This window comes from Heliangelus exortis, chromosome 3 (genome assembly GCF_036169615.1).
Source record: "Heliangelus exortis chromosome 3, bHelExo1.hap1, whole genome shotgun sequence".
In the NCBI taxonomy this organism is placed as follows: Eukaryota; Metazoa; Chordata; class Aves; order Apodiformes; family Trochilidae; genus Heliangelus; species Heliangelus exortis.
The window spans coordinates 111079074-111100953 of record NC_092424.1 but is presented as its reverse complement, the minus strand read 5'-3'; the positions used below and the strand labels follow the sequence as shown (position 1 = coordinate 111100953).

At 50.4% G+C, this 21880-nt stretch overlaps 1 protein-coding gene across 2 annotated transcripts; it reads right to left on the bottom strand.

Annotated features, from left to right (window-relative positions):
- Positions 1–5227: 5227 nt before the first annotated feature.
- Positions 5228–21597, bottom strand: PAQR8 (progestin and adipoQ receptor family member 8). 2 transcript variants are annotated; one of them, XM_071742177.1, is made up of 2 exons: positions 21471–21597; positions 5228–8499 (listed from the first exon to the last, which is right to left on the bottom strand). In XM_071742177.1, exon 2 carries the CDS (start codon positions 8443–8445, stop codon positions 7387–7389), a length of 1059 nt encoding a protein of 352 aa, XP_071598278.1. In that variant the 5' UTR covers positions 8446–8499; positions 21471–21597; the 3' UTR covers positions 5228–7386. The 2 variants fall into 2 exon arrangements, with proteins under 2 accessions (XP_071598278.1, XP_071598279.1); XM_071742178.1 differs by having other exon boundaries at positions 21308–21482.
- Between the last annotated feature and the right edge of the window lie 283 nt (positions 21598–21880).

Genomic DNA, 21880 nt, shown 5'->3' with positions numbered 1-21880 from the left:
AGAAGCTGTGGCTGCCCCATCCCTGGCAGTGTCTCAGCCCAGGTTGGATGGGGCTTGGAGCACCCTGGGCTGTGGGAGGTGTCCCTGACCATGCAGGGGGGTTGGAACTGGATGAGCTTTAAGGTCCCTTCCAACCCAACCCATTCCATGATTCTATAATATCACCACACAGTTTCTCCTCAGCCTACCACAAGCCTCCATTTTTGTTTCTAGTTAAAAAAAAAGTTACCAGCCTTACTTTTCTGTTTTGCTGTTTTCTCTCATTCTCTCTCCAGTTTTTACTTCATAGAAATGTATAACTTTGGCCTGTCTGGTCTGCAGAAATCCCTGACACTCGTGGAGAGGGCAGGACATTAGGAATTCCTCAGCAATGCAGCTCTCCCCAGAGTTGGCTGCTTGAATTGGAGCATTTTTTCCTAAGCCTGTCCCGAGAGCAGGCACCGGAATGCTGAGGCTTTCCCGGCACTGGAAGCTTCTCTGCAGCCTCAGATGAAGACATCTCGCCCTCTGGTGGGTGAAAACACCACCGGTAGGGAATGGTCTGAATGTTAAAGAGTAATAAAATTAATCAGTGTGGTGGTAACAGAAGGAAAATGAGTGGATTTTTTTTTTTTTTTTATAAAGGACTGAAATTCACACTGAGTGAATGAATATCCTGGGGGGGTGGGATGTGTACACAATTACACATGATCCTCCTGGAAATGAGGGTTTAAATCACAGAATCATGAAATCACAGCATATTGGGGGTTGGAAGGGATCTCAAGAGATCATGGAGTGCAACCCCCCTGCCCCAGCAGGATCACCCAGTTCAGGTCACACAGAACACATCCAGGTGGGGTTTGAATGTCTCCAGGGAAGGAGACTCCACAACCTCCCTGGGCAACCTGGGCCAGGGCTCTGTCACCCTCACAGTGAAAAATCTTTTCCTTATGTTTACACAGAACCTCCTGTGCTCCAACTTTCATCCATTACTCCTTGTCCTATCCTTGGACATCACAGAAGAGCCTGGCTGTATCCTCCTGGCACTTGTCCTTTATGGATTTATAAACATAATGCCAATGACAGAGAGGTTGGAAGTAGATGATCTTTAAATCATAGAATCACAGACTGGTTTGGGTTGGAAGGGACCTTAAAGATGATCCAGTTCCAACACCCTTCTCACTAGACCAGGTTGTTCAGTGCTCCACCCAGTCTGGCCTTAAACATCTTTTGAGAAAGCCAAAACTTCTCTGGGCAACCCATTCCAGTGCTTCACCACTCTCACAGTAAAGAATTAGATATATAATCTAAACCTTCCCTCTTTAAAGTCCCTTCCAACCCAAACCATTCTCTGATGGGGTACAAAGGGTGTTACCAGCAGCCCTGTCATGGTGCCCATCATGCCCATGATGAGCAGAGGGCCTGGAGTGATGTAGGAGGTTACAAAATCAACAAACCAGGGCTTATGTGGGGGTCATCTCCATAGTTCACAGGTAAGCCATGAAGTGCCTGTGAGGTACCATTATGGAGAAATCCCCCAAAATCTTCCTTGGGAAATCAGTGCCTGCTATAGGATGCTCAGCCAGGAAGGACAAGTGGCTCAGTGTCTTCTAGAAGCAGACAGGAGGTTCTGGTTCTGGTTCCTCCTCTTCCTTCCTTCCTTTACCACCCCAGTATCTGCTGGAGGGACAACACAGCAAAGCATAAGCAACCCAGAAGGGTCCGGGAGTGCAGTGCTGATGGCTTTCTCCTCCAAGAGATGGATGATCCAGCAAGGATCATAGGACAAGGGGTAATGGGTGTAAATTGGAGCATAGGAGGTTCAAGTTGAATATCAGAAAAAGTTTTTTTACTGTAAGGGTGACAGAGCCCTGGAACAGGCTGCCCAGGGGGGTTGTGGAGTCTCCTTCACTGGAGACATTCAAAACCCACCTGGACACGTTCCTAGGCGATGTACTCTAGGGGCCCCTGCTCTGGCAGGGGGGGTTGGACTAGATGATCTTTCCAGGTCCCTTCCAACCCCTAAGATTCTATGATTCTATGATTCAAGGAAAGATGCTTCCTGGTCCGGTTCGGTCCGGGCTGATAGTGTCTCGCCTGAGCGCCGGCCGCGTCAGGTGCCGGCGCTGTGCTGTGTTGGGGCGAGGCGGGGTCCGGTGGGACCGCAGAGGCCTTTGTACACCCCCCGTCTCCTGCCCGGGGTCTGCACCCACCCTTCCCCTGTCTGTGTGGGCCCGTGGGTGCCGCTGCGCAGGCCGGAGCGGGCCGGGAGGGTCCGGCAGGGTCTGGCAGCAGCACCCCGAGCCCCATCTGTCCATGGGCTCGAGAGCGTGGGCTTGAGGACGCTGCACCCCCAGGGATTCTCCTGCTAGTGAAAATGTGCATCAGAGAATTTAAAAAAAAAAAAACTATGAGGAGAGGCTGAGGGAGCTGGGGGTGTTGAGGCTGGAGAAGAGGAGGCTCAGGGGAGACCTCATCACTCTCTCCAACTCCCTGAAAGGAGGTTGGAGCCAGGGGGGGGGTCAAGCTCTGCTCCCAGGCAACTCTCAGCAAGACAAGAGGGCACAAGAGGTCTCAAGTTGTGCCAGGGGAGGTTTAGGTTGGACATTAGAAAGAATTTCTTTATGGAGAGGGTGATCAGACATTGGAATGGGCTGCCCAGGGAAGGGGTGGATTCTCCATCCCTGGAGATATTTCAAAAGAGCCTGGATGTGGCACTCAGTGCCATGGGCTGGGAACTGCAGCGGGAGTGGATCAAGGGTTGGACTTGATGATCTCTGAGGTCCCTTCCAACCCAGCCAATTCTATGATTCTATGATTCTATGATTTGCTGGGCACCATACTCACCAACAAAGGCTCCTTGGGGATGTGAAGGTCAAAGGCAGCCTTGGCTGCAGTGACCACGAGATGGTGAAGTTCAGGATCCTGAGAGGAGGGTAAAAACCTCACTACCCAGGACTAAGGAGAGCAGACTTTGGCCTCTTCAAAGACCTCCATCCACTCTATAATTATTACCCATTTTTCTTCCCAGTGACTCCTAACCTTCTGTATTGGGAATTTCACACCACACCAATCGTTTTGCTTTTAAAAATTTCCTTTTTTTGTTGTTTTTTCTTTTTTTTTTTCACTAAGGTTTTAAATAATGATCAGTACAGTACAAAGCTTAAAATCTTACCAATGTTTTCCACGGTACAGCAGAAGGGAGTTGGGAAGGGGACAGTTCATATGTAACACTCATACGCTTCCCTGTTCCCCGAGGGAAAAATACAAACTCTTTTTTTTTTTTTTTTTTTTTTTTTTTGTACTTCTGTTTAGTAACAAACAGTGCTTAAAAATAATCTCGTCAGTAAAAGATGTAAATTGCAAGGCACATGAGGAACCTGTCCTTACCTTGTTACACAAATCACAAAGCATAAATACAAGCTCAAGGCACCTCTCTCCATCCTCCCCTTCTGCTCCATACACCAAGCAAACCCTCTCAGTTGTGAGGAGCAACCAGGGAAGAAGCAGCTTCTGAGCCTCGAGTTCCTTCAGGATAAATCCCAAAAAGGAACAGCATAAGGCACGCGGGGATGAATTCCCCCTGCACAGATCCAGGCTGCAAGATCTGTGAAAATATTCTCTCAGGACCAGGGATTCCTGGGGAAGAGGGTGAGGACCTCAGCCCCTTCAGGAGCTCAAGATGTTCTCTACCTTTGGTGGTCTTCACCAACCCCTGTCACTGGTACACCCCTCCCAGCTGTGCTTCCTTAGAGGAACACCAGGATGGAAGAAGGGGTGCTCCAAGGAGAAGGCTCTCAGCCAAGCTGAGCATTTATCCCAGTGACTCTTTCATTCTCTCCAGAGCTAGCCCTGATCTCCCCAAAATCAATGTCAGGGCTTTCAGGGGGGTATCAGCAGCCATCCTCCAGTCCTGGCCCAGTTGAGGTTCAAGCAGACTGGGCAGCATCTGGAGTCTGCCCAGGTAGACAGCCAGGTGCCCAAGGCACAAGGATGAAGTCCAGGGATGAAGGAAAAAAAACTGGTTGGAGAAGAGGAGGATGGAGATAGGGATAAAGGAAGCTCCAGTGTTGGTGAGCCCCTTGGGACACAAGGGTGCATCCTCACAGCAAGCAGTGACCTGTGCTGAAATTCCTGCTGAATTTACCCATCATAGTCACCAGGAGGTCAGCTCCAGGTCTGAGTGCAGGCTCACAGGGGGATGTGAGTGGTGTCACCTGAGGGCTAACATGAGAATATGAAAAAAACACCACCACAATTGCTCCAGCAGGAAAAGTTTGACTTCTGCTGGACCAAGGAGATCAAGAAATAGGACCAGAAATACTTTGGAAGAGCCATGTGGGCACCTCCTTTCTCTGTCTCTGAACTAGACAGCATCACTTTCCTCATCCTCCTTTGACTAGGACTTGTCATCTCTTTATAAACCCTTAAAGAAGGAAACACCTGGGTAATCCCTTCCTTTGGTACCAGTATAAGTCCAGGCAGCAGCAGAGCAGACTTTGCTTTTAGCATCAATACCCATCTCAGTTTTAGCCCAGAAAAGAGTTCTGGACAATCTTGGTTTAGCCCCCTTCCTACACAGAAGCCAAGTGACCCCAGCCAGCCAGATCCACACTCAGGAGCTTATTCTGCTTTTCCAGCCACAAAAAAAAGACAAATTAAGCTGCATACCCACTGGACACCTTTCCCCAAACTGGGAGGAGACCCACAAGCATGGAGATCATGGAAGGGAACAGCCCTTCCCTGCAGGCAGCAGTGTTGCCCAAAGTTGGCTGAAAGTTAAAACCAGCAGAAAATGACATTTTTTCAGTAGGATTGGTTTGAGATGGCTGAAAGTTAAAACCAGCAGAAAATGACATTTTTTCAGTAGGATTGACTTGAGATGGCTGAAAGTTAAAACCAGCAGAAAAGGACATTTTTTCAGTAGGATTGGTTTTCCACTGGAACACCCCCTGGCACTGGCTCACTGTGTGTGGTCAGATGAACTTCTGCAGCAGGGAAGGGGAATGAGGATGTGGAGTTGGGACCATCCCCCCTTGCCACTTCCCTGAGGTGAATTTACTGTTAGGTCAGCAAGGCTGCACCCTCAAAATTCACCATAGGAAATGAGGGAATTGATTTCTAAGCTGGACTGGGTGTAAACCACCCTCAAGTGATGAGAAAGGGTGAACCAGATGACTTCCTGAAAGCTTTTCTTTCCTAGGATTTCTTCTCCTGTACTTAAAACATACTTCCCTCACCCTCTCTATTTTTATTTTTTTTTTGTCACTAGGGCCATTAATTTCAATTTTGTCCCCAAAACACAGGACACAGCAAAGCACCTATTAATAGGTCTGTTTGTAGGGACCCTCTTGTCTGTCCCACCTTGCTCCTCCAACTGCATTAGCACCATTTCCTTCCTCCCATGACAAAACTAAGAAGCTCTGCAGATATAAAAGCCAAAGGCAAAGCTTTGCTGGAGAAGAAAACACACGTGAACACACATGCACAAACACACACACACAAACCTCCACAGTTAAAAACCAGATCAAGGGCAGAAATCAGTGCCTGTCATGACAAACCCAATCCCCAACCTTAAACTCAGCCTGCTCAGAACCACCCATCACCATTCATTTCCCTGCCCTTGGATTCAGTGAAAGAATTCCCCGGCTGGAATAGATCCCATGGCTCCCTTGCTTGCAGATTTACACCTTCCAGGAGTTTCCCAGATGTCAAGGAGTGGGAGGTTGCAGGTCTTGCAGCTGGGAGGAGCTGCACCAAGGTTTTCCTATGGAAAGCAAGGAGTGGGTCAAACAGATCCAAGCTGCACAGGACCATATCCCTGCATTGCCTCTGAGCACCCTGTACCCCCCCTGCTACCAACTTCATTCAGTGCAACACTCTGGCTCCAGAGCTGATAATCCCCCCCCAAACAAACACAGGGGGGCAGAGCAATCCAACCCTTTCTACACCTGACTGACCCCAGGACATTAAGTGTCCTTGACCACTGTCTTTGCTGCTCCACACAGGAATCACCAAATCTCAAGGACAAACCTACCCCAGGGTTGCACAGGACCCTAAGGCTGTCACCCTGGACCTGCCCTTTGCTGTTCTATCTTCACCTGGTGCTGATGGATGGATGGATACATGCCAGAATCTCAAACTTCATCTTCAGAGAAAATCAACCCTTCAGCTTCCAAGTCACCTTCCTCAAGAGGCCCACCAAGGACTGCTTGGTACCCTGAAAAGCACCACTAAGAGAGGAATAAAGACTACTTCAATTTCATCCCTTTTTGGCCATGACAATGGTAGGGTTGTTGGAGGCTCAAAGCTTTTCCTGGATCACCCCCAAGTTACTCTACACCCCATAGACATCACTGGAGGTCACTCACACTCCCTAGAAGATGATATCAAGTCAATCGAGGCAGGAATGCATGAACCAGTCACACAAGCAGCCAAAATGAAGCACCCAGCATCAAAAGCTTCTGTTGCTGCCACTGAGGAAGGCTCAAAACAACCTCCAGCCTAGCGCAGCTCCTCAAAGGCAACTCAGCTCTTAAAAGGGATCAGAGGGGCCTTTGAAGACCTGTCTTGAGGGCTACCAAACAGCCATCAGCACTGCCACTACCTTAGCTCAAATTCAAGCTGCTAAGACCCCATCCTTGGGACACTGAACTCCACTGCAGATGGTGCAGTCGTGCAGAAAGAGAAGATGGAGCTGACCTAAGATCTTCATCTGTGCTGGACCCACACCAGTCACCAGAAGACACAGGGCTCAGGCTCAGACCCAGTTTGCCCTACAGGACCCCAGAACAGGTTTAAGTCTCCAACCATGCTTTGCCAAAGCCACCTCAGCAACCTGGCACTGAGATAGCTGAACAGGTGAGCATAGAGAACCTGGCTGGAGCAGGAAAAGGATTATACCAGCCACACAGCCCCTTGCAGTTGAACCCTAGAAATGAAGAGTCCTCCTGAAACCTTGGGAACAGCTCTCCCACAGACAGCACAGATGGCAAAACCCCAAGAAGTCAGCACATCCAGCCATGGTCCTCACGCTGCATTCTCCACTGTGAGTCCTGGAAAGCCCCTTCTACAGTCTCATGGCCTTCAGGCTGCCCTCTTGGACACTCAGCAAGATATCATCCACAGGTTTACCAGAATGAACAAGAAACCTCTGCCTGTTCCAGCATCCTTGGTTATGTGACTTCTTCTGGCTTTCAACACCCCACATCCCCCTGTGTGGCAGAAGGCAGTCCCTGCTGTGAAAATGCATCCAGCACGAAGTCTCCAGCCCTCCACCCAATTCCAGGGTCCAGGTTAGTCCACAGCATGTTATGCAGATAAGCCAGTTATGTCTCTAATAATGTTATGCCCCTTTTCTTGACTTTCAGCACCCTGGCAATGCCATACCCATCACTTTTGTGACTCTCAGGAGTCCTTTTTAGCCAGGCAGGCCTTGATCCTACATCGCAGGACATAAGCTGTGATGGCACTGCAAGCTACCAGGCCAAAAAAAGAGATGCAGGAGAGATAAATAGAGAAAGGCCCGTGTCTCTTCAGGAAAATCTCCTGCCTGTTCTTGTAATCCAAAAAAATGGCCTCCAGCTGTGATAAGGTGCAGATGGCCAGGAAGATATGGAAGATCTGATGAGCGTGGCCAATGATATCGCAAGAGCCTGGGAAGTACTTCTCAGGGACGGGGCAGGAGAAGAAACAAGCACTGACGAGGAAAAAGAGTATTTGGTACGTGTGGTACCAGGCAGCATCTTCCTCACAGCCCCCCAGGTGACACACAACCACCCGGTGAGCGACGGGACTGATGTCCAAGATGAAGGCCAACCCAGCTGGGATCACCTGGCACATCTTCCTCATGATGGGGTAAGGCCGTCGGTACCGATATTTGGCGTAGCAGCAGCCAGCACACGAGAGCCAACCACAGAAAGCAGCTGCTGGTAGGAAGAAGAGCCAGAACTTGTCATACCAAGCTTGGTCAGAGCTGTAGTAGAAATGGGCCAAGGCGCTACCATACTGGTAGATGCTGACCCCAACGTAGTCCACGAAGTAGAAGGTGTAGTGGTACAGCTCCGATTTGGACTGGAGGAGGTGAGCCATGAGGCTGCAGGTCAGGTAGGTGACAGAGGAGAGGACAAAGATGAGCAAAGGCAAGGACCAGGCGTCCACGGGTAACTGCTCGGTCTCCACAAAGGTCTTGAACCTCAAGAGCACGGCCAAGGCTGCCAGGAGATGAGTCCAGACATTGACCACCTCGTTGTGTTTCTGGAAGAGGCTCAGGAAGTAGTAACGCCAGTGCTGGCCAGTGGGACGGTACCCGGTGTGGATGTAGGGCTCCCGAAAGAGCTGGGGCACCTCACACTCTTTGACTGTGCAGGGCATCTTGGGGAAGCCATCTTCCAGCAGCCTGGGGAGACGACTGAGATGCTGCCCACTGAGGGACAGAGTGCTGATCCGCTCCAGGATGGCTGTCATCTCACTCTGGGAGGTGGCTTGGAGCCTGGCTCAAGGTAAAGCTGTCTTGGTGTCCTGTGGGGAGAGGAGAAAGAGGAAATGGTAATGGTGATGGATCAAGATTGATGAATCAGAGAATCATTAAGGGTTGGAAAGGGATTCCGAGATCATCAAGTCCAAACATCAACCCAACACCACCAGCCAACTGATGTCCTCAGGTGCTGTGTCCACATGGTTTTTAACACCTCCAAGAATGGTGACTCCACCACTTCCCTGGGCAGCCTGTTCCAGTGCTGACCACTCTTTCCATAAAGAAATATATCCAATCTGAACCTCCCCTGCTGCAACTTGAATCCATTTGCTCTTGTCCAAGGAGCAAGCTGTCATTCATAGGATCATCTGGGTTGGAAAGGACCTCTGGGATCATCAAGCAAATCTGAAATGTGCTGTGATGACCCACAGCATTCCCTGGCATGGTTTGGGAATTAGCACCCAGGAGCTGTTCCTAACAGAGAGTTTACTTGTGGTCACCCATTTCAAGGGTGTTGCAGCAAGATAGCCTGAAGCAAAACCAAGGACTTGGTGAGGTCTAATTCCAGAACCACAGAATTATTTGGGTTGGAGGGACCTCTGAGACCACCAAGTCCAACCCTTGATCCACTCCGCCTGTGGTTCCCAGCCCATGGCACTGAGTGCCACATCCAGGCTCTTTTGAAATATCTCCAGGGATGGAGAATCCACCATTTCCCTGGGCAGCCCATTCCAATGCCTGATCACCCTCTCTGGAAATAATTTCTTCCTAATATCCAACCTAACCCTCCCCTGGCAGAGTTTAAGCCCATGGCCTCTTGTCTTGCTGAGAGTTGCCTGGGAAAAGAGCCCAACCCCCCCCTGGCTCCAACCTCCTTTCAGGGAGTTGGAGAAAGTGATGAGGTCTCCCCTGAGCCTCCTCTTCTCCAGCCTCAACACCCCCAGCTCCCTCAGCCCTTCCTCACAGCACTTGTGCTGGATCCCTTCCCAGCCTCCTTGCTCTTCTCTGGACCTGCTCCAGCACCTCAAGCTCCTTCCTGAGCTGAGGGGCCCAGAACTGGACACAGGACTCAAGCTGTGGCCTCCCCAGGGCTGAGCACAGGGGCAGAATCCCTTCCCTGGACCTGCTGGCCACGCTGTTCCTGACACAGCCCAGGATGCCATTGGCCTTCTTGGCCACCTGGGCACACTGCTGGCTCAGCACTATGGGAGCCATAGTGTTACCAAGAGACTGTTCTTCTCTAGGGCAAAAAGGGCTTTTCTTGACTTGTCAGACTGAAATTCCACACAGAGAAGGGCAGCACAGTCCTCTCTATAGATCAGGATATGTCAGATGGGCACAGCCATGTCAGCAGCCTGCCCTTCTTCCCCACTTCCTTGGACACTCAGCTTGGAGCATGTTTAGGAGTAGCCAGGAGCTGAAAGCAGCAGTCAGATGTCAAGAAAGCACCAGAGGATTTGCCAAGAGGAGTTTTCACCCTGTTCCCCAGAACAAACTGCTCAGGGACAAAACTGGGGTGTAATTACCCATCCAAGGGATATCCTGCACCTACGTGAAGAAGCTCCCAACCAAACTGTGGAAGTTACAAATAATCCCAGCTTCCCTACCACACACCTTGCTCAGGGGTTGCACGCAGTCAGTACAGCAGAAGGAGAGGGGGGAGAAGTCCAGGGTCCCAAACCTGCAGCCTCCATCCCTCCAGCAGCAGAAGTGGGAGGTGAAAGAGCTCCACATTAGCTGAGTGCAGTTTGGGTTTGGGTTCAGCATCAAAGCATCCACAGAGCCATCTGAGGAGCTGCCAGAGAGATGTTCCTGGATGCTCAGAGCAGCCAGACCCCAGCACTGGGCACTCCTCTGCCTGCTCTGTTCCTTGGCAACCTCCAGAATCTAAGCTCTGGCTGGAAAGATTCAGGGCACAGCAGGATCCTAATGTCTAGAGAGTCTCTCACAGCACTGAATTAATTCCCAAGCCTCTATTTCTCTTGCACCCTGGATATTTCTCTTCCCTGCTGGTGTTTATGCCACACACACACACAGAAAAAAAAAAAAAAAAAAAGATAACTAAGGCTTTAACTGAAATTGTTGATGATGGAGCCCCACCAGATCCTGCAGGGTTGTGGTTACCCCTGTGCAGCCAACACCTACGTGTTGGTAGGAGTGGGACCTGACTTCTGCACCCAACCAGAGAAGGAGGAGATGGAGAGAAGACTTCCAGGACATGAAAGGGATCCAGGAAAGCTGGGGAGAAGCTTTTCATCAGAGAGGATAGTGACAGGACAAGGGGTAATGGTTTTACACTGAAAGAGGGGAGATGTAGGTTAGAAAACAGGAAGAAATTCTTCACCATGAGGGTACCAAGATACTGGAATAGGTTGAGCAGTGAGGATGTTGGTGCCCCATCCCTGGCAGTGTCTCAGCCCAGGTTGGATGGGGCTTGGAGCACCCTGGGCTGTGGGAGGTGTCCCTGCCCATGCAGGGGGTTGGAACTGGATGAGCTTTAAGGTCCCTTCCAACCCAACCCAGTCTATAGTTCTATGACATCTAAGTAAATGCCAAGAAATGTTTTGCTGGGTGTAGGAAATGTTTTTCTTTTGATCATCAAGCACCAGGAGACCCACATGAGGCTGGAGACACAGAGGACAGGACAGTGTTAAACACCAAGAAAGAGTGAAAGCAGAGAGGTGGGATCTGTCTGACCCTCCCAGAGCTGTTAGTGTCCCAGCACCAAGCACAAAGTGAGAGCAGGCTATGAACCAGGTTGTGAGTCCCACTTCCTCTCACAACCCACAGCCTCTGGTAACAGAAAAATGTTTTCATGTTGCTTCCTTGTTCTAGCAGATGGCAGTTGCCATAACTATCATAAATAAATATAATAACTCACATTTTCCAGCCCATTCTCCCTCTCTCTGTGCTCTCTAGGCTTTCTCCTTCAGCATCTCACGGGGTTGGGGTTTTTTTTTGTTTTGCCTTTTTTTGTCACAGAGGAATCCAGATGCTGAGTTTGATGGAGCTGCCTTAGCCACAGGAAGTGAAGATGGTCCCTGCAGATGCTTATTTTAGTTCTGCAGGTGCATGAGACCCAAGGTAGCTCCTTTGCTGGGGGGTTTGATGTTGTGCATGCTCATGAAGACTTCTTTTTCTCTCCTAAGGACCTGCAGGGTCTGCAACTGGGACATTTATTCAGCAGCTTGTGCATCTCTGGGGATGCAGGCTAAAATTTAGAGAGATTAGGTCAATTTGGACTCCAGGGTGCTCCTATGAATGTGAATAAGGGACAATATTCCCTCTCCTCAGGGCTAGCATACAGCCAGACTATTCTGTCTCCTTGTAGCTGGTGGAGAAAGAAAGACCCATTCCTCCAACTTACTCTGGACCTCAGCTTGAGGACAAGGCCAAGCCCAAGTAAAACCATCCCAGAACTTTAGTACTCACCCTCTACTGCCCTGCATCTCCTTTGGATGGAGGCTGAGCAAGTTGGGGTAGGAAAAGCAGGAAAGTTCTATGGATGTGTCTGTACTAAGCCAGGGTTAGATTCAAAGATTCTGGTTAGATTCTGGTCTAGATTCAAAGATGAGCTCCCACCCCATGCCAGCTCCATCTCCTTCTCTGCAATGCCAAAACATCTGCCACCTCCAGGCCTTAGGCATGTGCAGAAGTGTGAGGACAGACTCTGAAGTGCTTTTTGTCTCCAAAATTCCTCTGCCCTGGATGTTAACCTGCCATAATGTGCTTTTTATACCTCTCCCAACGTTTCCTCTGATACAACCCAAGCAAGAGGGTTTGGGCCCCTTCTCGTCATCCCCAAGCTTCCCTTTAACTATGACTCCAAGAGTGTTCCAAGAATTTGGGCCCTAAGTTGGGTTTGAATCTTTGTCCCAGTTCATCCCAGCAGTTCATCCCTGGAAAATCATCCAAAAAGGTATTTAGGCACTGATGTTGGAGATGGAGATCATCTTTGACACCCCTCACGTTGAGGTCTGAGCACCCCTCTTCTGAAGATAGGCTGAGAGAGTTGGGGGTGTTCAGCCTGGAGGGGAGAAGGTTGTGGGGAGACCTTAGAGCACCTTCCAGTGCCTGAAGGGGCTCCAGGAAAGCTGGAGAGGGACTCTGGACAAGGGTGTGTAGTGATAGGATGAGGGCAATGGTCTTAAACTAGAGCAGGGAGGATTTAGAGTAGACATCAGGAACAAGTTCTTTGTTATAAGGGTGGGGAAACACTGGAAGAGGTTTCCCAGAAAGGTGGTGGAGGCCCCATCCCTGAAGATTTTCAAAGTCAGACTTGATAGGGCACTGAGCAACATGATCTGATGATCATGGACTAGAGGAAACCACCTGAAGTTCCTCCAGGGGAGGTTTAGAGTAGATATTTGGAAGAATTTCTTTACTGAGAGCACAGACAGGCATTGGGATGGATTGCCCAGGGTGGTGGTGGAATAACCATCCCTGGAAGTGTTTAGAAACCATGTAGATGAGGCACTTCAGGACAAGCTTAAGTGGGCATGGTGGTAGAGGTAGATAAATATTTTTTTTTCCATTTTAATGAACCAGGGGGTGTTGACATTTGGACACGGTGACCTTTGAGGTCTTCTCCAACCCTGACAATTCTGTGATACTTAAAGATGTCCTTGCTCACTGAAGGGGCACTGGACTAGAAGACCTTTCAAGACCTTTAGAAGACCTTTAAAGACCTCCAACCCAAACCACTTGATGATTGGATTCTGTGATTGTGGTGGCAAGGCACAAGGAGATGGAGGATGCTGAAGCTCCCCACCTCCTGGACAACACAAGGTAATGCTAGTGCAGCCCCCAGGATACTGAAAACTGAACAGAAGCTCCAATACAGCAGAGACCAGGCAGGTGAGCTCCAGAGGAGCAGGGTTGGAGCCCTCATCTCCTGCAGAAATGAAACCTGCCCATAAAAAGCAAAGGCCACCAGAAGAAAGGTGGGAAGAGGGCAGTCAAGCCCTGTGGATAAATGGTGATGCGAGGGGCATCCTCCCCTGCAACCATCCATGTCCTGCCTGAAAAGAATAGAGAGAGGCAGCTTCTGTAGCAGTCACAGGCTGGCTCTGGCTTGTACAGTGGGTGCTTAGTGCCAGGATTTTGGCCATGGTTTCACATCCCAAGAACCCATGGATACAGTGAGCATCCTCTGTGAGAGATCAGACACTGCAGATTCCCCTGAGAGCAGCAGCCAAGAGAGATGCTTCCAGGCAGGCTTTCATGGCTGGAAAATGCCAGGTTTGAATGGGCTGAGGGAGGCTCAGAGATTTTCAAAATAACAGCCTGAAATCACAAGAAAACCCCATCTGATGCTGTGCTGAACAGCACTAAATTAGGAACCTGGCTGCTTGCTTATTTTAAACTGAACTTGTGACAAAAAACGAGTGAGAACAAGTTGGCAATTTCCAGCCATCATGTGATGGACAAAGAGATGAGCAATTAACATTAGAAAAGAAATAAATAAATGAAAAAACCACCAAAAAAAAAACAACCCCCAAAAAACCCCCACACAAAACAAAACAACAACAACAAAAAAAACCCCACCATACAACCCAGAAACCCAAGGTCAGCACTGGCTGTTTCACTTTCACAGAGCCCCTATTCTTTTCCCTTCACAGGGCTGGAGGAGCAGCTGAAAGCCACATTCATTGTCAGGGCATCTCGTTGAGATTCTGTCCTCAAACCTCCCCCCTCCCAGCCCCATCCCTCATCTCCGGGGGATTCAGTTCTTTTGGCTGCTCCCAATTAACAGCAACCAAGTCTCATTTGTTCAGGCAAAGGAGCTGCAAGGAGAGAAGGAGGGAGTGGAAGATGTCCAGGCTGGATTATTACAGGCACAATAAGAGCCATGGCACAGGAGGAGAATGATCTCCTTCCAATTTTTTTTTTTTCTCCCTTTTGAAGAGAGTAATTGGAAACCTGAGCTTTTCCCAGCTCTTTTGCTCTTTGGTCACAGTCTGATGGAAGAGTTTGAATGAGAATTTTTCCTACAGAGTAAAGCTGATTTTCCCACTGCCTGGGACTGAGGCTGTACCAATGGGACATATTTGCTTGCAGAACAGTATTCAAGCATCAGAAGTTAGCAGAGCCTTCCAGAAAGGCAATAATTCCTGCTAAACAAAGCAGAGAGGACTCAGGAACTCAGCTGTGGGGAAGTGTTTATTAACTGCATGGCATTTAAAAAAATAAAAATAAAAAATTACTTGTGGATGGCATGAAAATAACAGCAGTGATCGTGCAGCTCTGGGCAACAGGCCAGTCTGGAGAGCTTGCAGGTGATTAATTCCTGAATTCCTTCTCTTCTGGGAGTTGAACAAAACTCCCTGGAAAGACTCCAGGTCATTTTGAAGCCTGGGGGTTTTATTCTGACCCTTTCCTCCATGGGGATGTTTTTGGTGTTGAAACCCCTACAGGACCAGGATGGCAGAGAGCAGCTCAGCTCCCCATTCCAGGACTGGGAGAGGCTGCACCAAAGTTGTACCCAGCTCCAAAGGAGTGGAAAATCCATCCCAAAGCCTCCTGCCTGGTCCTACCTGAGCCCAAATGTCTTCTGTAACCAAAGCACATGCAGAAAGCTCAGGGCAAACTTCAAAAGAGCAGCTTGGGAGTATTGGTGTGACTCCCTGGCTTAACCCAGCCCAATGTTCTGGAAAGGTTTCACCAGGGATGAGAAATGAAGAGGCCATGGAGCAGCCCATCACAGCAATCCTTGGGTATTCTCTGCTTCCTCCTTTGCAGTGCCAACCTTCCTCCTGACTGAGGAACACAAAGCTCTTGGCAGGGACTTCCTGGGATTTGTAGGGGTGTCAGAGAGGTCAGAAAGTGGGGGAGGTGGCATTTGGTGGCTTGTGCCAGGGAAGAACCTTACTCGAGCAGGCAGCAGAGGATATGCAGGACTGATCCACAGCATCAGTAAAATGTAAAGGGTGAGCGGCAGGAGGATGGAGACAGTGTCCAATGACAGGAAAAGGGGCAAGGAAGGGGTACAAGCTTGAGCATAGGTTCCACGTCAATATAAGGTGCCCAGGTAGCCAAGAAGGCCAATGGCATCCTGGGCTGTGTCAGGAACAGCGTGGCCAGCAGGTCCAGGGAAGGGATTCTGCCCCTGTGCTCAGCCCTGGGGAGGCCACAGCTTGAGTCCTGTGTCCAGTTCTTGGCCCCTCAGCTCAGGAAGGAGATTGAGGTGCTGGAGCAGGTCCAGAGAAGAGCAAGGAGGCTGTGAAGGGATCCAGCACAAGTGCTGTGAGGAAGGGCTGAGGGAGCTGGGGGTGTTGAGGCTGGAGAAGAGGAGGCTCAGGGGAGACCTCATCACTCTCTACAACTCCCTGAAAGGAGGTTGGAGCCAGGGGGGGGTTGGGCTCTTTTCCCAGGCAGCTCTCAGCAAGACAAGAGGGCACAAGAGGTCTCAAGTTGTGCCAGGGGAGGTTTAGGTTGGACATTAGAAAGAATTTCTTTACGGAGAGGGTGATCAGGCATTGGAATGGGCTGCCCAGGGAAGGGGTGGATTCTCCATCCCTGGAGATATTTCAAAAGAGCCTGGATGTGGCACTCAGTGCCATGGGCTGGGAACCACGGGGGGAGTGGATCAAGGGTTGGACTTGATGATCTCTGAGGTCCCTTCCAACCCAGGCAATTCTATGATTCTATGATAAGGAAAAACTTTTTCATTGTGAGGGTGACAGAGCCCTGGCCCAGGCTGCCCAGGGAGGTTTTGGAGCCTCCTTCTCTGGAGACATTGAAAACCCACCTGGATGTGTTTTGTGTGACCCTGCTCTGGTAGGGGGATTGGACTCCGTGATTTTTGAGGTCCCTTCCAACCCTTAACATTCTGTGATTTCTGTGATCAGAGAGGATGAAATTCCCAACCAGAGAGGGTCAGGTGCTTGGGGCTTCTCTGAACTGGGCTTCTACCTCTCTGTCTATGAAATGGGGATACCAGACCTCACCTGTCTAAGGAGAATTAGATATTGGGTTCTTCATGCTCTGCTGTACTGTACCAAGGAGTGCTGGGATGTCTGAGCAGTGTGTTGCACAGAATATTTTATTCCCCTCAGCATGCTTATGTACCCAGTTACATCTCCATCAGGCCAAGAAGCACCCACCAGGGACTCTGTGTGGGTTAGGATGCTCTGGCAGGTTAAAGGGGATGTGATTTACTGGAGACCTTGAAGGGCAAACTTAAAGAAAAGGGGTCAAACCTCAAAAAAATCTCAAATAAAAGAAAAATGGCTCCAATTCTACCTCCCAGTCTACAGAGAGCTTATCCCAGCATGTATATTTAATCAGAAATGAAGGTCTTGTGATGCTGGGAGATGAGCCACCAGGAGAGGATGGCAGGTTCCCCCCCAGAAGCCACAGCAGTATCAGCTCCCCTGTAGATTTTGGCCAGGAAGCCAACTGGGCCAGCAGCCAGCTCAACCATGCTGGGCAGCGAAGTGCCTCTTGACATGGGCTCAGCATTGCCTGTGCCTTGGGATGGGTCCAGGGGATGAGAGCAGGGGTGCTGGAGTGATGGCTGCAGGGGACAGAGCCAAACAAAGCTCCTGGCAAACCCTGCAGCAAAGCTGAGGGGGTCCACAGCACCCCAGAAAGAAAGGGGGGAGCACCCTATGGCACCCGGGGGTGGGAGAGCAGAAATTGAAAATTAAGAAACCAAAGACTCAACCAGGTTGATGGCTTTTCTGTGAGTCCAAATCCAGACAAGTCCTGTGAGGAAGGGCTGAGGGAGCTGGGGGTGTTGAGGCTGGAGAAGAGGAGGCTCAGGGGAGACCTCATCACTCTCTCCAACTCCCTGAAAGGAGGTTGGAGCCAGGGGGGGGTTGGGCTCTTTTCCCGGGCAACTCTCAGCAAGACAAGAGGCTTAAGCTCTGCCAGGGGAGAGTTAGGTTGGATATTAGGGATAAATTCTTTCCAGAGAGGGTGATCAGACATTGGAATGGGCTGCCCAGGGAAGTAGTGGATTCTCCATCCCTGGAGACATTTAAAAAGAGCCTGGATGTGGCACTCAGTGCCATGGGCTGGGAACTGCAGTGGTAGTGGATCAAGGATTGGACTTGATGATCCCAGAGGTCCCTTCCAACCTGGATGATTCTGTGGTTCTGGAATTAGACCTCACAAAGTCCTAGGTTTTCCTTCAGGCTATCTTGCTACAACACCCTTGAAATGGGTGACCACAAGTAAACTCTCTGTTAGGAACAGCTCCTGTATGGTGCTAATTCCCAAACCACGCCAGGGAATGCTGTGGGTCATCACAGCACATTTCAGATTTGCTGTGATAAACACAGCTGCAGTTTCTTCATGCTTAAAGCTTGGTGATGCTACTGATAACTCAATCAATACACCCTATGTGTGATAAAAAGAAATCCATCTGCAGCACTAGACAGATGCAGAAGTATTAACAATTCATTATTTCTACCCACAGACACTGGCTGAATTATCTTCTCTGGCAAACCCATCCTTCCCCTGTCCAAAAGTCCTCAAAAAGGAGGTAATATTCCAGAGCTTTTCCTCCTGACCTCACTAAACCCTTGGTGGTTGTGCTTTCCAGACCAGATCACCACTTTCTTTTCCCACAGTCAACTAACACAGACCCCAAGGCTTTAGGGCTCAGCTTTGGGTGGATACAAGATCCCTGGGTGGAACACCCCTGCTTACAGGATTTGAGCACATCAGTTATCAAACAAGACCAGGGCACAGACTCAACCAAAGAACCCCAGATTGGTTTGGGTTGGAAGGGACCTTAAAGCTCATCCAGTTCCAACCCCCTGCATGGGCAGGGACACCTCCCCCAGCCCAGGGTGCTCCAAGCCCCATCCAACCTGGGCTGAGACACTGCCAGGGATGGGGCAGCCACAGCTTCTCTGGGAAACCTGGGCCAGGGGCTCAGCACCTTCAGAACAAAGAATTTCTTCCTAACATCTCATCTCATCTCATCTCATCTCATCTCATCTCATCTCATCTCATCTCATCTCATCTCATCTCATCTTCCCCTCTTGCAGACTGAAACCCTTCCCCCTCATCCTATCAGTACATGCCCTTGGTAAAAGCAATGACCTGAAACCATCAGGTTGCTCAGGTGTTAGAACACTCCCAGCCATGGTTTTGGTCCAGACATGCATCCTGGTCCCTGCCTCTGTATTCAGTTGTTTGGGGACCACTGATGGAGTGGGACAACTGACCCATTACTGTCAGTGCTGGGATTGTCCCTGGCGGGTTTTCCCCAGAAAAAAAAAAAGAAGCTGGTTTGGTTTTTGTTGGGTTTTTTTTGTGACTTTTTTTTTTTGCTTTTTTTTTTTCAGTACCTCCTGCTTTAACCTTATAAATTTCCTTCTCCAAGGGGATACATTACCCTTCCCTTCCATCCCCAAGGAGCTGCATGCACACCCTGTCAGCAGTATTTCTGCAGCCAGTTTGCCTGTGTAACCATGAACCATTCCTAAATCCACAGGACCAGCACCCACAGATGTGACAAATCTTTCAGCTCAGATCTGCTGAGATGGGGATGTCTGGTATCACAGGGTGATCTCAACAAGCCAGCAAATCCCTCCCTGCTCAGCTCTATCTGCTGATGGGGCAACCCAGGAACCATCAGCCCGCAGACAGAGCAACCAAACCAAAGTGGTTGTGCACAATTTGGGGATCTGGATTTCTGCCAAAAGATCTCCCAGAACCTATGGGCTGAGGCTGCTGAGCTTTGCTGTTGTCCACAAAAAGCCTCTCGGCACAAGAAAACCAAATTTATTTAATTTTAATTTTTTTTTTTTTTTTAAGGTTGCAGATTTTAGAGCTTCAGTCATTAGAAAAAAATGTATATAAATCATGCACATCATGCGGGCAGAGAGGAGGCTGCTGGGGAGAGACCACAGCTCTGTGCCAACCCCCTGGAGCTGCCAGCTCTCAGCTTCCCTGCACTAAAAGTCTTTGTCCCCATCCAGGACCTCCTCCTATTTAACCCCCTGGCCTCTCCCAGCCGGGGCTGAGGTTTGCAGTGACAACACTTCTGCTTTTCCAAGGGGCTACAAAGCCCTGAGCAAGGGCCAGCAAGGAGTTTGCCCCCCAGGCAAGGGATGTGGGGTGGGCTGTACCCCAAGGATTTGCTGGGGGGGGGGAAATAGCAACTGTGAGCTCCTGCCTGTGCCTGAAGGATGAAGGACATGGGCACAAAGGTAGAGGTGCAGATGAACTGTGCAGGCTCTGGGGGAATTTATTCCTCCAGAGGGATTTCTTTTGCATATATGGACACTGCAATTAATTATAGGGCCACCAGCTTGACTCCAGGAGCAGGGCTTATCATGTCTGCTGGCAGCTAAAAAGGAAGCTGGGGCACGACTTGAGATGTGCACACAGGTGACCAATAACAGCAGCTCCCCTTGTCCTCACAGCACCCATCCCTCCCTGCACCCCAAGGGACACAACCCCCTCCTCAGCCAGATGCTCCAGCAGCAGGTTTGCTGTAAATAACTAAATCCAGGGATGCTCCAAAAACCCCTCAGTGAGGGGTTCACTGGCTGAGCTGGGGGAAACATCTAACAAACACCTCCTGGTTTGGCCCCAGGAGCCCTGGGGAGTTCTAAGAATTGTTTGCAACCCCCCCTTGCACCCCACCAAAAAGTCACATTCTGCTGAGGGTGCTCATCCCCTCCCTGCCCCAAGCAGAGATCTCAGCCCCACTGGATTTCTCCCCCTTTTCCATGACCTTTCCATGACTCTGCTCTTTTCCAACCACTGCTGCCAAGGTGGGATCACACACACACACATCCTTCATCCCAGCTCCCCATCCCCAGGGCTGGAATTTCCCCCTGCCAACCACACCGAGGCTTTTCCCAGCTCCATAGTGATGTTCCCACAGCACCCAACAACAAATCCACATCTCCATCCCACGACACAGGGCAAAGCCAAGGCAGCCCAGGGGGTCACCTGCTGAAGCTGTGTTATTAAACCATCATTAAGCTGTGTTATTAAACCATCATTAAGCTGTGTGTTATTAAACCATCATGAAGCTGTGTGTTATTAAACCACCATCAGGTGTAAGACCACTGGTGTGTGTCCCCAGTGCCAGCTATGACAGTTCCCACCCTAAGAAGCTCCCAACCTGGAGATGAATCAGCTTGATGCTGAGCAAACAACTGTTAAATGTTTACCCAAAATTATTTATATTTATATATATATATATTTTTTTTTTCTTTTGTCGCTGTTAATGAAACCCAGAATGCTTCAAGACTCCACATTTTTTTTTTTTTCTCCAAAAAAGTGAGATACTCGTGGTGTTTCCAGGAAAATTTGGAGTATCATGACCAACTTCTCCCTTGGAGAAGTCAAGCACGGGACAACCCTTCAGTGACCCTTTCCAGCACCCAAGTTGTGGGTGCGTCAAGCCCAGCGGGCAGGTGGCAGCTCCAAAGCAAACAACAAGAGCTGGTTCTTCCCCCAGCTCACAGCTCAACTATGTCTCTCCTTGACACGGCCTCCAGAACGCTCCGAGGGGGTCAAAACCAGGGGAGGAAAAAAAAAAAAGAAAAAAAAAAAATCAAAAAATCCACCCGCGGCTGTTTAAAAACAAAACACGGAGGGGGGAAAACCCAAAGCCCGCCTCTCTGCTCCACGAAGCCCTTGAGATGCAGGTCAACGGAGCTTGGGGGAAGGGCGAATTTCTGGCAGAAAGAAGGGATCTGTGTGTGTCCCCCCCGCACTCCATCCCTCCCCCAGCGCTCCCCGACCGACCCCAACCCCGGGGCTGCGTGGGGAGGGGGTGGCACAGCGTCCATCCCCCCTTTCATTGGGGTCTCTTCCCTTTCTCATTGCCATCCATCCCCCCTCTTATCGGGGTGTCCCCCCCCTCGCCGGTTTTACCGTCCCTGGGGGTCTTCCCGCTCCCCGCTCTGCCCCATCCCGGGGGTGAAGGATGCTCCGAGCCGCGGTACCCAAGCGGGGACCGAAACCACCCTCCTCGGGGGCTCCCCGGGAGAAGGGAGGTCCCCGCGGGTAAGGAACCGGCGGATTTCCCCGCACTCACCGCTGGAGTTCTCCTCCTTTCCTCTTTTCCTCCTCCTCCCCGCTCCGCTCCGCTCCCCGCTCCGGCACCGAACCCCGGAGCCGCCACCTCCGGCAGCGCCCGCGGGAGGCACCGCGCATGCGCGTCCCGCCCCGGGGTGGCCCCCGAGGCCGAGCCCAACCGAACTGAACCGAACTGAGCCGAGCCCAGCCGAGCCGGACCGAGCCGAGCTCAGCCGAACTAAGCCGAGCTGGGACCATCCCGGCTGAGGGCAACTCAAGGGCAGGAGAGGGGAATGAAAGTGAGCGGGGTCCGGTTGGATTGGAGCAGAACTTCGGAGGTCACCCCCTTCTTAAGCATGGGATACCCAGAGGTGGGTGCTGAAGATCTCCAAGGATGGAGATCACCACCCACAGGGGTGCTGAAGATCT

Excerpts from the sequence above, each read along its gene's own strand:
- PAQR8 (XM_071742177.1), bottom strand. The coding sequence starts at position 8,445 with ATGACAGCCATCCTGGAGCGGATCAGCACTCTGTCCCTCAGTGGGCAG.